The 17,500-nt window shown below is 37.9% G+C and overlaps 1 protein-coding gene across 8 annotated transcripts in view; it reads right to left on the reverse strand.

The window, feature by feature from the left end:
• The window catches only part of LOC137647051 (titin-like), a 246,470-nt gene that overhangs the window by 218,542 nt on the left and 10,428 nt on the right, over nucleotides 1–17,500 (reverse strand). For all 8 annotated transcript variants that reach the window (XM_068380199.1, XM_068380201.1, XM_068380197.1 and 5 more), the window contains exon 2: nucleotides 3,908–4,037. In XM_068380199.1, coding sequence (XP_068236300.1) covers nucleotides 3,908–4,037 — 130 coding nt within the window. The remainder of the gene's footprint in view (nucleotides 1–3,907; nucleotides 4,038–17,500) is intronic.

Here is a 17,500-nt window from a genome sequence, read left to right on the forward strand (position 1 = left end):
GATGCCATTATTTAAAGATTACCGTTTATTATTCTGTTTATCCTTTCCAAATACATTTTGGGTCCTAGTTCCGGCCTTGAGGACGTCATGGAAAGTTTGTTTATTTGGACGAGTCAAATCAACCAGCTCAGTAATCCTCCCACGGGCTGCCAGATGTATGATAACGACAAACAAAAATGATGCCGAAACTACCCTGCATGATAATTAAATATATGGTGGACCGTTTTAAAGGTGTTCCGCTGATCCACTGTTTCCAAAAGGTGTATTTCTTGTATAAATCGTAAACTATTCTTTTCAACATGTTATTTTATAGGCTAACTGTACCAGTTAAACAAATTTTTTATAGTTTTTATAGTTTATATATGAGAGATTTGCTTTAATGTTGTTACTATTCTTATTCTTTTTTATTTGTTCATTACTTAACTTGTTCATTTATTTTTTTATCTCCTTTCTTCACTGGGCTATTTTTCCCTGTTGGAGGCCTTGGGCTTATAGCATCCTGCTTTTCTATCTAGGGTTATAGCTTAGCTTATAATAATAATAATAATAATAATAATAATAATAATAATAATAATAATAATAATAATAATAATAATAATAATAATAATAATAATGACGTTATGCTGACAATAGGTCTCTCAGGTTATTGACACTTGAAATAGATCATTACGTAGATTGAAAACTGATAAATTTAGGCTTATACACATTATTACAGTGAGTTAATGATTTTGTGTTATCAACCTATCAAAACTTATGAGATGTTCTTCATGTGAGATTTATCTTTTCATATAAGAAAAAGAAAACTTGCAATTAGCTAGAAGTTTATAAAGATGTGACTCCGGACCTTTTTATGACCTTAGAATTATAACCTTAGGGACCTTAGCGTGGAGACCTTTCGCCGAAACGGAACGTAGAGATGCGTGACCTTAGTGAAACTTGATATCACACATCAATATCGATATTTTCGGCAGCCAGTCTTCTAATTTAGCTATATTGTTGATCTCCACAATTTCAGTGAAAATTAGAGTTAAGGAATTCAACATGTATTATTCGCTGTATTTTAGGAACTTACTATTATCATCACTATCATAGTCTTCATAGTCATCATTGTTATAACTATTATTTTTTATAAACTCAATTAGCAAACTTCATTACCGGAAGAGACGGCACGTAGTCTGTCATCCAAGGAGCATGACAAAAATGCTTATTAATATCCTAATAGTTTGTATTGTTAAATACTATAAAATATACAAAATAATGTTTTCACACACACACACACACCCACACACACACACACACACACACACATATATATATATATATATATATATATATATATATATATATATATATATATATATATATATATATATATATATATATATATATATATATAGCCTTTTATTTCAGTTTGTTCAATGCTAGTTTACAAGACTCTAAATATCACATAAACATTCTGAATAATAATAATAATAATATGTTCTTAGTGCTTTGCAAGAGAGAGAGAGAGAGAGAGAGAGAGAGAGAGAGAGAGAGAGAGAGAGAGAGAGAGAGAGAGAGAGAGAGAATGCAATCAACATCGGAACAACGTATCTTTACCGACAGCATCTCTTAATCGTCCTGTAAACACCGTCATCAAAACAAAGTAAACAGTGAGGCGCCAATTCAACTTATCTTTAAAAACTTTATTTAGAAAATGTGATGATGAATCTCTTTAATCCCCAAGTTGTATATTAATCCAGAATGGGATTATAATAAGGATCTTCTTAATCCTTCTTCCCTGGGATTAATTTTCACGTTCTTTTCTATTCGTTGAATGAATGGAAGTACGTCATGAAACCGCTTATAGCATCATACTCTTCTAACTATTGTTGGAGCTTACATAATAATAATAATAATAATAATAATAATAATAATAATAATAATAATAATAATAATAATAATTGTGGAAACCGACGTAAATGATGATAATAATAACAACAACAACAACAACAACAACAACAACAACAACAACAACAATAATAATAATAATAATAATAATAATAATAATAATAATAATAATAATTGTGAAAACAGACGTAAATAATAATAATAATAATAATAATAATAATAATAATAATAATAATAATAATAATAATAATAATAATAATAATAATAATACAAAATAGAAATGAGGTAGAAACCAAATGTAATACGTATGAACTATGAACTATCGTCAAAACAATAGAATTAAATCAAGAAAAAAGGAAGAGTTTGAAATAGGTTAAACAGGATTTCATCCTATCCTTTTTTCCCTCTTTAGTTCATAATATAAATCTAACAATACCCTTACTTAAAAACTGAATGAATTTGTGGACTGAATTTTTCGTAAAAAATGTGATTTGTAGAGCTTAATTTTGAATTTTTAAATAAATCAATGGAAATCTTTCATCCTCTTTCTACTTCGCAACCGAAAACAAGACTTTTCGTAGATTTTAGCTTTAAATTTACGTAGAACTGAAATGCCATTAGTTGACAGACATTCCGTAATGAATGAAATATAAAGCTGATGGAAACTTACAATGGATGTAGGGCATCAAAATTTCTATTTTGTGAGATATCTGATAAGATATTGATTAACTGCGACAATTACCATACAACTTAGTAAATAGGAGAGAAGAGAAGCATAATAAAATAAATAAGAAATTAATTCATGTAATGGAAAAAATGTCTCCGCTTATTAAACCTCTGTTATGTCGTAGAAAATCATGCAATTTACAAAGTACCTGTTTAAAAGAAAATATATATATATATATATATATATATATATATATATATATATATATATATATATATATATATATATATATATATATATATATATATATATATATATATATCACAGTCTACTCGAGACGAAAGAAATTTAACCCGAAGAGTAAAAAATATTCGACCCAAGAGCAATTCACGTTCAACCCCCCCAAAAAAGACCTTCATGCCAGGAGCAAATCATGTTCAGCCTAAGACCAACACACGTTCAACCTATAATGAAACTACGTTCAACCCAAGAGCAAAAACGTTCAACCCTACATTATAACACAATTAACCCAAGAGCAAAACACTTTCAACCTTAAAGCAAAACTCGTTCAACCCAACAGCAAGAAAAGATCGACATAAGGCCAAAACACGTTCAACACAAGAGCAAAAATAGGTCAACCTAAGCCAATCACGCTCAACACAAGAGAAAAAAGGGTCAACCTAAGGCCAAAACACTGTCAACTCAAGAGTAAAAAAAGGTCGATCTAATGTCAAAACACGCTCAATCCAAGAGCAAAATAAGGTCAACCCAAGAGCACATTACTTTCAACCAAAGAGCAAGACACGTTTAATCCAAGAGCAAAACGCATTCAATTCAAGAGCAAAAATATTCAACCAAAGCGCAAAACACGTTCAACCCTAAAGAAAACCCCGTTCAACCCAAGAGCCAAAAAACAAAGATCAACCCAAGAACAAAACACGTTTAACCCAAGAGCAAATCCCTTTCAACCAAAGAGCAATACACGTTGAATCCAAGAGGAAAAAACCATGAATCCAAAAGCAAGATGCGTTGAACCCAAAGCGAAAAATCTTGAACCCCGAAGCAAAAAACCTTGAACCCAGGAGCAAAAACGTTAAACCCAAGAGCAAAAACGTTAAACCGAGGAATATAAAACGTTGAACCCAAGAGCAAATAACTTTAACCAAAGAGCAAAAAACGTTGAACCCAAAAGCAAAAAATGTTGAACCCAAGAGCAAAACCCTTTCAACCTAAAAACGAAACCCGTTCAAACAAATATGAAAAAACCCCATATATGACGAACACATCCAATCTAAACAGATATCTTATAATATACTGTACGAAGTTACAAGATCAAGTAAGCCTTCCTACCTTAAGACTTCGAGAGTCACATCTTGGGAGTATCGGAGGGCGTTGTGGAGTTCCTCTCCAGTCCAGTCGGATGCTTTTACACCGTCCAAGCTAACAACTTGGTCACCAACGCAAAGACCGCTTGATTTCCCTGCCTTGATGAATAGAGAAAATGAATTAGAGGCTGAGACAGTTAGGGGTGTTTTGTAATTACTTAAGAGGTTTTTTTATTTAGTAAATTGTGTAATTTACACTTTTACTGGACAAAAATTTAAACATTTCCTCCTCGCCAACTTACTAACGTCCATTCTTTCAACATGGCTGAACCACCTAAAATACTCCGATCCTTACTTTCACATAATATAACAATCTTTATACCATTTATTCTTAGATACTGTAGGTGTGAAATTCTTATTACACCACATATACTATGGAAACAATTATTCTCAACTGATTTCATCTCTATTCCTTCATTCCCATTCACCATCCAAAATTATTGGTTCAACAATCAATTTCATACATTTCCATCTTGACTTCTACAGGCAATTCCAATTTTATACTATTCACTTACATACATCCCTCTACCTCTCTGTGACTCACCTCTCCTCTTATTTTTCCATTATTTGGTATATTTACTCCATGATGATTAAAAGAATCAACCACTCCCATTTTTCCTCCATCCATAATATTATCCATTACTCTTATTTTTACTCGATGAGATTAACTATGTTTATCTTACATTTCATATCATCTGCTCCCACATTTCTATTCTTGCAGAAATATTTTAACACTCTTATTAGCTTCTGCAGTTTCTCTTGAGTTACCAAATATCATCAATTTCAAAACCTATCAATAACACATATTCATATCCTACAACTCTGCACTTACATCCATTGCCCTTTTTCCGACATCTCACATCCCTCCATCAATTAAGATATTGAACAGAAACAGAGCCATGGCACACCTTTGCCTTAGAGCCACTTAAAAACTACAGTAAACCTGTTACTCTTCAGCCCACATACTTGAACACAAGCTTCCTATCTTTTATAGTTACTTTTAATTACTTCAAAAACCTTTCGTCTATGTACTTATTAAACTGTTTCTTCTCAAGCACTTTAATCATTGCACTCTCTCCCTTCTTTAAACCAACGCTTTGCTATACTATATATATATATATATATATATATATATATATATATATATATATATATATATATATATATATATATATATATATGTATATGTATATATATATATATATATATATATATATGTATATATATATATATATATATATATATATATATATATATATATATATATATATATATAGATAGATAGATAGATAGATAGATACAGTATACATTTAGGAATATTTTAATATATTTATGTGTGTATATATATACATGTGTATATATATATACATATATATATATATATATATATATATATATATATATATATATATATATATATATATATATATATCATATTTATATCCTCTATATATGTATATGATATATACATTTATACAAGATGTCAAAATATTTCGAAATATATATCCACATAAATATCTATATATATATATATATATATATATATATATATATATATATATATATATATATATATATATATATATATAATGTATGTATATATATCAATATATACACTATATTACGGAGGCCTACATTACCTTTCTTACATGCAAGTAATTACATTACAGATGGAAAAACTAATTGGTTAATTGAAAAGTGAAAAAACGCAATAATCAAATCTACAGCAATCAGTTCCACAATGGCAAGGCACTACGATCACACTTTTGGCACAGGCTCTCAGCAAGGTCACGAAGGAAAGAAAAAGAAATCAAATTGGGAATTAAGAAAAAAAAATTAGTTTGCCAGAGAGCATTTTATTAGGAAACAAATCCTTCAGTTTATAATGGAATAAAGAATATATAATCGTGAAAAGGTTTTTTTTATATAGAAGCTTCCGATGATAATGGAAAGATCAAGAACAAATGAAAGAGAAATTGAAACGGGAGAAGCTAGTGACGGTATCCCTGGGATAAAGAGGGGAGAGGGGGGGGGGGGCCTTAAGGGAGAGTGCCAGGGAAAGAGAAAGAGAGAAAGAAGAGAGGGAGAGCTAGAAAGGGGGGAGGGAGAGGAGATGGCACTCCGAGAAGCGATGGTGGCCGCACGACCAAAATAGTTTGCAGTGTCCGTGTGATGCCCCTGGCCACACTCGCATACCCACAGGCGACCACATACACACACAAAAAAAAATATACGTACACGTACGTACATGCCTAACGTACAATGGAACAAGTATACCTTTCTCATTAATGAATGTATCTGTGTATGAATCCGTTTCTTCCACAGATATGATAGTCATATAAACCGCATGTTGCGTATCTTTCTTACAGATTCGAATCTATGATCATTGTCTGCACCAGAAATATTGATCTTTATTAATACATGCTAGCATACAATCATACATACGTTGGATTCAGATTAGGACATCAGTGAAAGTGTTATCTTATTCTTTTAAATACTGAATCGAAGATGAAATTAGTATTCTCTCTCTCTCTCTCTCTCTCTCTCTCTCTCTCTCTCTCTCTCTCTCTCTCTCTCTCTCTCTCTCTCTCTCTACTGTGTGTGTATATATATATATATATATATATATATATATATATATATATATATATATATATATATATATATATACATGTGTATATATATCTACAATATATATACATATATATACATATCCATCTATTCATCTTTATATCTATAGATAATCAATCCATCTATCTATCTATCCATCAATCTATCTATCTATATTTCTATCTATCTATACATACACACATAGACTAACTGATAGATATACGTGTGTGCATTTTTAATAGGAAAGAGGTAAAACCTAAAAGTGCTCGACAGGCAAAAATAGGAGGTAATATACAGAATTGGTCTAAATAGTAATGAATCATGACATAATAAACGAGATTGGTATTAATGACGTCATGTGTATTGAGGAGATGAACAAGCTTCTTAGAACCTTTCTGATTTGCTGTTTGGACCAGCTAAAGCTGATCTAACAATTTTGGACTTATAATACTGGATTGAGACCATGGAGGCCATTCAATGCTAGTGAAGTAGAAGCCTAAAAGTGAGCGTAGCTAGTGGCCCAAGGGACACTGGAATGTAGTGTAGCATGTGAGGCACATTGATTATTATACTCTTCAAAGGGTTGCAATTTATAAACTGTATGTATGTATATATATATATATATATATATATATATATATATATATATATATATATATATATATATACTGTATATATATATATATATATATATATATATGTATATATAATTTATATATATTATATAAATTTATTTATACATATATATATACACATATACAAACACACACACACACACACACATATATATATATATATATATACATACATATATATACATATATATATATACTGTATATGAATATATATATATATATATATATATATATATATATATATATATATATATATATATATATATACACTGTCCCCATACACCTGACAACACTGAGATTAACAACAACAAAATTCTTCACCCAAAGTGTTAACTACGGCACTGAAATTATGCAGTCGCTACTTATCTCTTGGTAAGGGTAGAAGAGACTCTTTAGCTTTGGTGAGCAGCTTTTCTGGGAGAAGGACACTCAAAAATCAAACCATTGTTCTCTAGTCCAAGGTAGTGCCATAACCTCTGTACCATGGTCTTCCACTGTCTTGGGTTTGAGTTCTCTTGCTTAAGGGTAACTCGGGCACACTATTCTATTTAATATTTCTTCCTCTTGTTTTGTTAAAGTTGTTGTAGTTTATATAGGAAATATTTATTTCAATGTTGTTACTGTCATTAAAATATTTTATTTTTCCTTGTTCACTCTCCTCACTGGGCTATTTTCCCTGTTGGGCCCCCTGAGCTTATAGCATCCTGCTTTTCCAACTAAGGTTGTAGCTTAGCAAGTAATATTTAATACATATATATATATATATATATATATATATATATATATATATAAATTTGGGCTCAAGCCATGTCGTCCTGATGGAAGTTCCTATAGGGTAGCTTCCTAGAGTATATTACAACTACGGCGATATTCCCAGAGAATTTACCTTAAGGTACCAGAATTCTAACTCCTGGAGCGAGTATCCCTCGTGAAAGGGATATCGCGACATATCAGAGGACGTATTCTTGACACGCCACATGGCAATCTGCACCCCGAACAGAGATTTCGTATCGCAGGGGGCAATTGGCAAGAAACGAATTCGGGAAAGAAAAAGGGGGAGCCGCTCCCAAGGCTCCCTATCTCCCGTTTCGTAAGCGTGCCTGGCGCCAATCTTGGCGCCATCTGTATTCCTTTTTGCGTAGCTTAACAACTCGGTGTTTTTTCCTGTGTTTCTCGCAAATCTTGGATTTATTCTACTTTTCATGGCTTCTCCAACTTCGTCGGCCTCTGATAAGTTGAGTACCATGTCTTTTATGTATAAATGTAGGCTTTTGGTAATTTTTTAAGTGATTAATAAGGTTTAATCTTTGTTACAAGAGCCGTAGCCTACCGGAGGCGTCATGGACGCTGTCGCTCGCTAGGTATAAGTTTAGTTAGTCAGAGCGACATTCCCGGTTGTTTTGCTTTAATAAATTTTAGCTATTTAGCATTACATAGGATTTCCTTTCGTGCTTTAGTATTATTTTGCGAAGTATTCGCCAATTCTGGCCTACGCTAGGCCATGTAGCCTAGTCGTTTGGTCCTAGTACTTCATGCATGATTTTGGTTTTTCCGAGTGTATTAAAATTTTATTGAAGCTTTAGGCTATGTTTTATACATTTAAGATTGTGTGGAATATTTCCAAGATAGTATACGAGTGAGTTTCGGTGATTTAGGTAATCGATTCTCTTGGTGCCTAGGCTAAGTTGCTTATGGAGCCTTAGTATACTTTCTCATACTCCCCGGTTGCTTTCTTTTCTTCGGAGAAGGTATGCAATCCCTTTCCCTCTGTTTAAGCCTTGGGCTTATCCCTAAGTGGTTTATCTGAATTAATTTTCGATAAAACTATACTGGGGTGTTACTGTACCTTCCTGTTCCAGTAAGTCTGGTTCAAAGAGGGACAGAACAACAGAGTTTTTTAGTCTGAGTCTGTGTTTGTCTGGCTTGGGGTAGAGTCTCCCTCGCTGGCCTGACACAGACATAGGAGGCTTAGCCTCCTTAGGTCACTACCGAAAGTTTCTGTACGAGATGATTCCTTCTTTTGTGATCTACCAGACTAGTCCTTGTTGCTGTTCTCGGGGGAGGATAAGTTTCTTTCCCTGGGAGTAGCAACACCTTCCTTGCTTTGGTGCTCTGGGAGCTGGCAAGTATTGCTGGCCTTCCCCCTTGGATCTCCCTTAGGCTAAGATGAGTTTCTTGGCTGCGGGTGACCCGTCACTAAAGCAAGGTTGGTAGGACCCTCTTTTGTCCCTTCCCCCTCTATCTCTGTAATGGCCTAGCCATTACAGTACTGTACGTCATTCTACATCTGGACCTAGAATAGGTTAGGTTGTGGAATTGACTCAGTCCCTTGCCGGCCGGCAGAGCTGCTGGCCGGCAAAGGTCTTCTGTTTTGAGTGCTGCCCGGACCTCCCTTGGTCCCTCATCCATGCCTGCCTGCAGAGTCAGACGGCATTGGTCAGGAAGCCTGAATTAGATTCTCCCCTTCCTTATATGCACTCTTTCGGATTGCCGAACTTGGAGGTAGTGTACACTCTTATCCCAGCATCCATTCTGTTTTCTTCTAGTGCTGTACCCGACCCGGCTGCCGGCCTATGAGGCCGGCAGCCGGGCAGTTGTAGTCCTCTGGTTCTTTTGCTGCCGGCTGGCATCGGTCCTGTACCTCTGCCGGCCGGCTAATGTCAGCCCTTGTCTGCCGGTCGCCAAGAGTGTGGCCGGCAGCCGGGTACTACCTTGTGTAGTGGTCGGTCAGCAGTCATTGCCTTCCGACATTGGCTGTGCCGGCCGGCAGTTGCTGCCGGCCGGCACATGCATTTGAACCAGCGTTCTGCCGCCTTATAGCTGTTAAGTAGTATACTTTAAAGCTAGTTATGGTGTGTGCCGGCCGGCACATAACCTCCTATACTGTACCAGTATTCTTCAGTATAACAGATACTGTAAGAAGAAAACTATAGTATGGGTTTTGGTACAGCACTGTGTGTTTTAACACTTTTGTGTTTTCTTGCACAGCCCTTTGCTGTTGCCCTACAGATAGGAAAGTGAGTTCTTTCCCGTCTATTATCCATTGCTTAGGTGTGAGCTCCACCTGTTTCCTCTGGAAACTTTGCATTGGTTACTCTAGAAGAGATTAACCATTCGATTTTATTATCTGGAAGGCTGCAACAATGGGTTGTGAGGGAAACACAAGTGTGTGTCTTTCCTTTCTGAATTGTTATGCTATACTATGCATATCCAGTGATACATAGTTCACTTGATACTCATGGAAATTTCTTCTCTTTACAGGAGGACCCTCCGAAGTGCGGAAGTGTTTTCTGCAACGTCCGCAGCAAGAACCTCTGCGGACATGAGTTTTGTAGGAGACACGCAGCATGCGCTGTCTCCAAGGATGATCTCCGGTATTGGGACCCTCAGGTATGTACTGTGTGCACTAACCTGATTACTGAGGCCTTTGATTCCCTTAGGACGGCGGAATCAAGGGATGTAGCAAAGGAGAAGCTTCGTACCTGGGTAAGGGGCTTTCAAAAGAACACTTCTGGACCTTATCTTCCAAGTGAGAAGATGGGGGCGTATCTTTTCCCTAAGGCATCAGCTGATGCAGTGATTCCCCAGCCTCAAGAGGAAATCCCCCAAGTTCAGATCCAGGTGGATGCTGAAGTCGCGGTCGCAATGCAAGACATCCAGTTAGATGACAGGATGTCTGACGTGGACGAGCGTCTGGAGGAAGACCTCCTGGCAGAAGCCCAGGATGAAGTTCAAGCCCCAGACGTTGTAGAGGAAGAGGTCGACGAGGTGTCAGCTACTCCGGTTCAGATTCCGGAGCCTATTCCCTCAACATCGGCCGGTCTCCCAGTAGAGCTGGGACAGGCCCTCTCTTCTATTGTTGGAATGATCCAACAAATGCAGAAGGAGAATCAGGAGAAGGCGGCTGCAATGGAACTGCGGATGCAGTGCCTTGCAGAATCACATGGGCCCCAGAAAAAGCTCAATGTGAAAGACCTTCCCTTGTGCTCAGATGCTAACCCATGGAGGTATGCTGAGCACATGCCGATGACGACTGGAAAGATCGTCATCTCGGATAAACTGGGCTTAGTTCCCCTGGAGGAGGTGGAATTCTGGCCCAGCAAGGCATCATATCCGGACTGTTATGTCCGGCTGAGGAAGGAACCAGCTTCAAAGGAGGAGACAGAGCCGAAGGAGGTCATAGTGATGGACCATGCTAAGGCTCAAGCTCTACTTTCATCCTCGATGAAAGAGAGGGGCTTCTCTAACTCAAAGGTAGCTGCATTGAGCAAGAAGCTCCCTTCCTTTGTGTCCTCGCCTGCTAGAGCCTTCCCCTTTTTACAGAAAGGGTTTGCGGCTGTACTAAAAGCAGTCGAGGCCGGCAAGCCTTGCCCCTCCCTGGAGGAGTGTAAACCCTTGTCGCTGGCCCTGCCTATGGACCACAAAGACTGGAAGGACGTCCATCTTACGTTCTCAGTTGGAAAGTTGGAGGCTGATATTGCCGGACGTCAGTTTGGCGAGGACCTCCCTAAGCTGTCTGACTTTCTTTTGCGAAGAGAGTTCGAGACAAAAGAAAGACTGGCTGCCTCAATGTCTCTTCAGACTACTCTTGAGACGATGGCAAGTGACCCCAAGGTCCATGAAATGTTCATGGTGGTGGCCAAGACTCATCTGGCCACAGTGACGAAGGACCTTTATGGCTTCGTCAAGGCAAGGAGAGCTTGTAGGGAGTTCGTGTTCACCTCGGCTACGGTGAGGCACGAGCCAAGGAAACTAATCTCCTCCAACATTTGGGGAAAAGACCTTTTCCCTACCGACTTGGTCAAAGAAGTTGTTGATAAGGCCGCCTTGGAGAATAGAAACCTTCTCCAGAAGTGGGGCCTGGCTAACAAAAGAAAGTCTTCCCCGGATGAGGGTCCTCAACCAAAGAGGAAGACTATGAGGACTAGGCTACCGTCTCGGCCAGCCAAGCCTTTTAGACAGCAACAGCAACTGCAATTGCCATTGCCTCCAGTGCCCCAGATGGTGGCACAAACCCCGACCACTTTTCAGTGGGTACCCCAGGCTGTGTCGACACAGTCCACGGCATTCACCCAACGTTCGAAGGGCAGTCTTCTTCCTTTCGAGCAAAGCCTAGAGGAGCAGCCAGAGGCTCGTCTAGGCGCCCCTCAAGGGGAAGGGGATTCAGGGGTGGTCGTGGTCAGGGAGGCAAGACCTCAGGACGGCAGTCCAAGTGAGATGATACCGGTAGGAGGGAGACTTCTGAAATTTTGGGATCGATGGACCTTCGATCCCTGGGCCCACAGCCTACTCAAGAATGGACTGGGCTGGAGCTGGTACACCACTCCACCCCCGTGCCTTCGGTTTTTCCAACACTCCACCCCCGTTCTGGAGGAGTACGTTCAAGAACTGTTGGAGAAAAATGTGATCCGAAAGGTGAAGTCCATCAAATTCCAAGGGAGGCTGTTTTGTGTTCCTAAGAAAGACTCGGAAAAGCTCAGAGTCATTCTGGACTTGTCGCCACTCAACAAGTTCATAGTGAATTGCAAATTCAAAATGCTAACACTGCAACACATAAGGACCTTACTGCCCAAGAGGGCATATTCCGTCTCTATAGACTTGTCAGACGCCTATTGGCACATTCCAATCAGCCGTCGACTCTCCCCCTACCTAGGGTTCAGGCTACAACGAAGACTATACGCCTTCAGAGCCATGCCATTCGGGCTAAACATAGCCCCAAGGATTTTCACGAAGCTTGCGAGCGCAGCTCTCAAACAATTACGCCTAAAGGGAATTCAGGTAGTAGCCTACCTGGACGACTGGTTGGTGTGGGCAGCATCCGAGACAGAATGCTTGCAAGCTTCCAGTCAAGTGATCCAGTTCCTAGAGTACCTAGGCTTCAAGATCAACAGAAAAAAGTCTCGACTTTCTCCATCTCAAAAGTTCCAGTGGCTGGGAATCCACTGGGACCTTTTGTCACACCGTTTCTCCATCCCGGCGAAGAAAAGGAAGGAGATAGCGGGTTCTGTCAAGAGACTTCTAGATTCCGAAAGGATATCAAGACGCGAACAGGAGAGGGTACTGGGCTCTCTCCAGTTTGCTTCGGTGACAGACCCAGTGCTAAGAGCACAGCTAAAGGATGCAACCGGAGTTTGGAGAAGTTATGCATCAAACGCGCGAAGAGATCTGAGAAGTCCAGTTCCGCTTTGGCTACGTACTCTTCTCAGGCCTTGGTCCCAAGCCAGACATCTAAAGAAGTCGGTTCTTCTTCAGCCACCTCCCCCGTCGGTGACGATTCACTCAGACACCTCGAAGGAGGGATGGGGAGGTCACTCTCATCGGAAAAAAGTCCAGGGGACTTGGTCCAAGCTATTCAAGACCTTTCACATAAACTTTCTAGAAGCTATGGCAGTGCTCCTTACCTTAAAGAAAGTCTCCCCGCGTCACTCGATCCACATAAGGTTGGTGATGGACAGCGAGGTAGTTGTGAGATGCTTGAATCGACATGGATCGAGGTCACCACCTCTCAACCAGGTGATGTTGGCCATTTTCCGATTGGCGGAAAAGAAGAAGTGGTACCTGTCGGCAGTTCACCTTCAAGGAGTCCGCAACGTGACAGCGGACGCTCTATCCAGGTTCACACCGATAGAGTCGGAATGGTCCTTAGACGCAGGATCATTCTCCTTCATTCTGAATTAAGTCCCAGATGTGCAGATAGACCTCTTTGCGACGAAAGACAACAAGAAGTTGCCCCTGTACGTGTCCCCGTACGAGGACCCCTTAGCGGAAGCAGTGGACGCGATGTCCCTCGACTGGAACAGATGGTCCAAGATTTATCTGTTCCCTCCTCACAACCTTCTGTTGAGGGTCCTCAACAAACTGAGATCCTTCAAGGGGGTAGCGGCAATAGTGGCCCACAAGTGGCTGAACAGCGTGTGGTTCCCCTTGGCATTGGAACTACAGCGAGTCCAGAAGTCGACTGTCTGCGCTTCATTACAGAAAACCCGGACCCTGCAGCTCATGATTTTCTCTCCCTAGCGGTGAGAAAGCGTTTCGGGATTTCGAAAGCCAGCATAGACTTCCTAGAGGAATATAAGTGCAAATCTACTAGAAGGCAATATGAGTCATCTTGGAGAAAATGGGTGGCCTTTGTCAAGGCGAAGAATCCGCAGGAGATCTCGACAGACTTCTGCTTATCTTTCTTCATCCACCTCCATGGTCAAGGGTTGGCGGCTAACACGATCTCAGCGTGTAAGTCTGCTTTGACAAGACCCATTCTATATGCCTTCCAGGTCGACCTAGGTAACGAGATCTTTAATAAAGTTCCGAAAGCCTGCGCTAGGCTCAGACCTTCAGCACCTCCAAAGCCCATTTCATGGTCTTTAGACAAAGTTCTTCATTTCGCTTCTCTGTTGAGCAATGAAGAGTGTGCGTTAAAGGAATTGACACAAAAAGTTATTTTCCTATTTGCACTCGCGTCCGGGGCCAGGGTTAGTGAGATCGTAGCCCTCTCGAGAGAGGCAGATCATGTTCAGTTCCTGGATGGGGGAGAACTGAACCTGTTTCCGGATCCTACGTTTCTCGCCAAGAATGAGTTACCCACCAACAGGTGGGGTCCCTGGAGAATCTGCCCTCTGAAAGAAGATGCATCTCTATGTCCAGTAGAATGCCTAAAGGTCTATCTTCATAGAACTTCAGACTTCAGGGGTGGTCAACTATTCAGGGGAGAAACATCAGGCAAGCGCGACCGGGGAACAAGCAAAAATGCTGCCAGTGCTGTGATCAAAGGTTGGCGCGTATGCTATTTTATTATTTAACGTTATAGTTGTAGGTACGTTACCCAGATTTTTTTTGTTTTATGACTATGGGTAATGTCAAAAGCAAGCGACCGGCGACACCCGGTTAAAATTTTTATATCAATTCTTTAAACCGCTCAATCGGGTAAACGTTTTGTTGTCAAGTTATGTTCGGATATAGACAGACGTTTCCCCAGTCAAAAGTTCCAACCGATTTATCGGTTTTTGGGTAAAATATATATATATATATATATATATATATATATATATATATATATATATATATATATATATATATACATACATATATATATATATATATATATATATATATATATATATATACATACACATATATATAAATATACGTATATATATATATATATATATATATATATATATATATATACATATATATATATATATACATATATATATAAATATACATATATATATATATATATATATATATATATATATATATTTATATATATATAGGTACATAAATATATATATATATATATATATATTTATACATACCAATATATATATATATATATATATATATATATATATATATATATATATATATATAAATATACATACATATATATATACATATATATACATATATATACTGTATACATATATATATATACATACATATATATATACATACATATATATATATATATATATATATATATATATATATGTATGTATATATACATATATATATATATATATATATATATATATATATATATATATATATATATATATATATATATATATATATATATATAAGTTCTGATATTTGTACTGCCCAGCAATATGTCTGAATAACATTTTTTACATGCATAATCGCAACATTCGGTCGGTTTCCCAACGTCCTTTGATCCCTGTCACAACATCGGACCAGAATGTGGAAGTGAACCTCGTCAAAACTATTCGCTAAAAAATGGCCGTATGATAAGAGAGGCAAATTGCCGTGAAATTAACTTACACAGGAGGGAGTCCAGACGGCTATGTGTCTAAGACCTCTGAAGGGAGACCATTAAGAAATATACGTCAGACACATTTTTGGGGGGGCGCTGGTACACAGGTGTAAGTGGATTACTCTTACATACGTAATACACACATGTATGTTTATCATCATCACATTATTTCTTATACATTTCCATGCACACTTAACATAATTATTAAATAATTTTTAAAAAGATTGTATGTATCTATTATTGAGGTATGTAATGTATGTATATATGTACATAAAATTGGTTTTCGAAATTCTTTTTTAGGGTCCTATTTATCAAAAAAAAAAAAATTATAGTGTGCTTATTTTGTTTGTTCAGGCCATGTCTACTTTTTAATTATAGAATAGACTTAATGTTCCTATTTCATAAAAAAATTGTCCTTAGTTTGTTTGTTCAAAACTATGCATTTTTTTTATTAACTCGCTATTGAAAACTCCATGTCTACTTTTTAATTATAGAATAGACTTAATGTCTTTAAACATAACATTTTTGTATTATTCCAATTCTGTGACGCAATTTCTTACGCAAATCCCCATCACAAGCCAATATCATCATTACAACTAGATAATCTAACACCCTAATTGGAAAAGCAAGATGCTATTAGGGCAAGGGATCTAACAAGGAAAATATTCGAGAGAGGAAAGGAAGTAAGGAAACACATAGAATAGTGTGCTTGAGTATACCCTTGAGCAAACTAATGCCAGGCTGACACTTGCACGACTTTTTGCCACGAATTTGTCGTGGCAAGTCGTGACATTTTGTGGCACGAACTGGAAAATAAAAAAAAATTAAAAAATTACCTCAGAATCACAGCTCACCTGTCCACATTGACACGAACTGGCACGACGAGTTCACGACGAGTTCATGCATAGTTTTAGCATAGTTTGCGCACTTCCCGCATCGTCCCGACGAGTTCACGAACAGTTCGCGCATAGTTCACGTCGCGTTCACGAAATTTTGTCGTGACCAAAATTTTGACCATTTCAAAATTCTCGTCACGACATGCCACGATGTCACAAAAGGTTGACGACGATTTCACTCCAGTTCACGACGAGTTCACGCCAGTTCATGACAGTCGTGACAATGCGTGCCACAAATTCGTGCAAGTGTCAGGGTACCTTAACCCTAACCCAAGGCAGTGAAAGACCATTCCGGTTTCCTATATATATTCTCAAATTCGAACAGGATTGGTTCCGAGTGATTTATCATTGGCACAATCCTAATTCAGTTTCTAAGTCTCCATGACCTACGTTTTTAAGTTTATCTTTCTTTATTCTTCAAACATGTCTGATTACCCTTAAAGTGTAGCATAGTAAGTGTCTACTTGTATCCATTGTAGCACAACACCTACTTTACATTTGACATTCTGCCTGTTTGTCATAACAGTTCGCCATTTTTGCCTATTCCAAACTTGTATTTATAATAATGTATTTTATGGTTCCGGTCTTCTGGAATAATGTCGGTGTACATACAATATGTCGTTTAGTAATTAAGGTTTTGCTTC

The sequence above is a fragment of the Palaemon carinicauda genome, chromosome 9, assembly GCF_036898095.1.
Source record: "Palaemon carinicauda isolate YSFRI2023 chromosome 9, ASM3689809v2, whole genome shotgun sequence".
Classification (NCBI taxonomy): domain Eukaryota; kingdom Metazoa; phylum Arthropoda; class Malacostraca; order Decapoda; family Palaemonidae; genus Palaemon; species Palaemon carinicauda.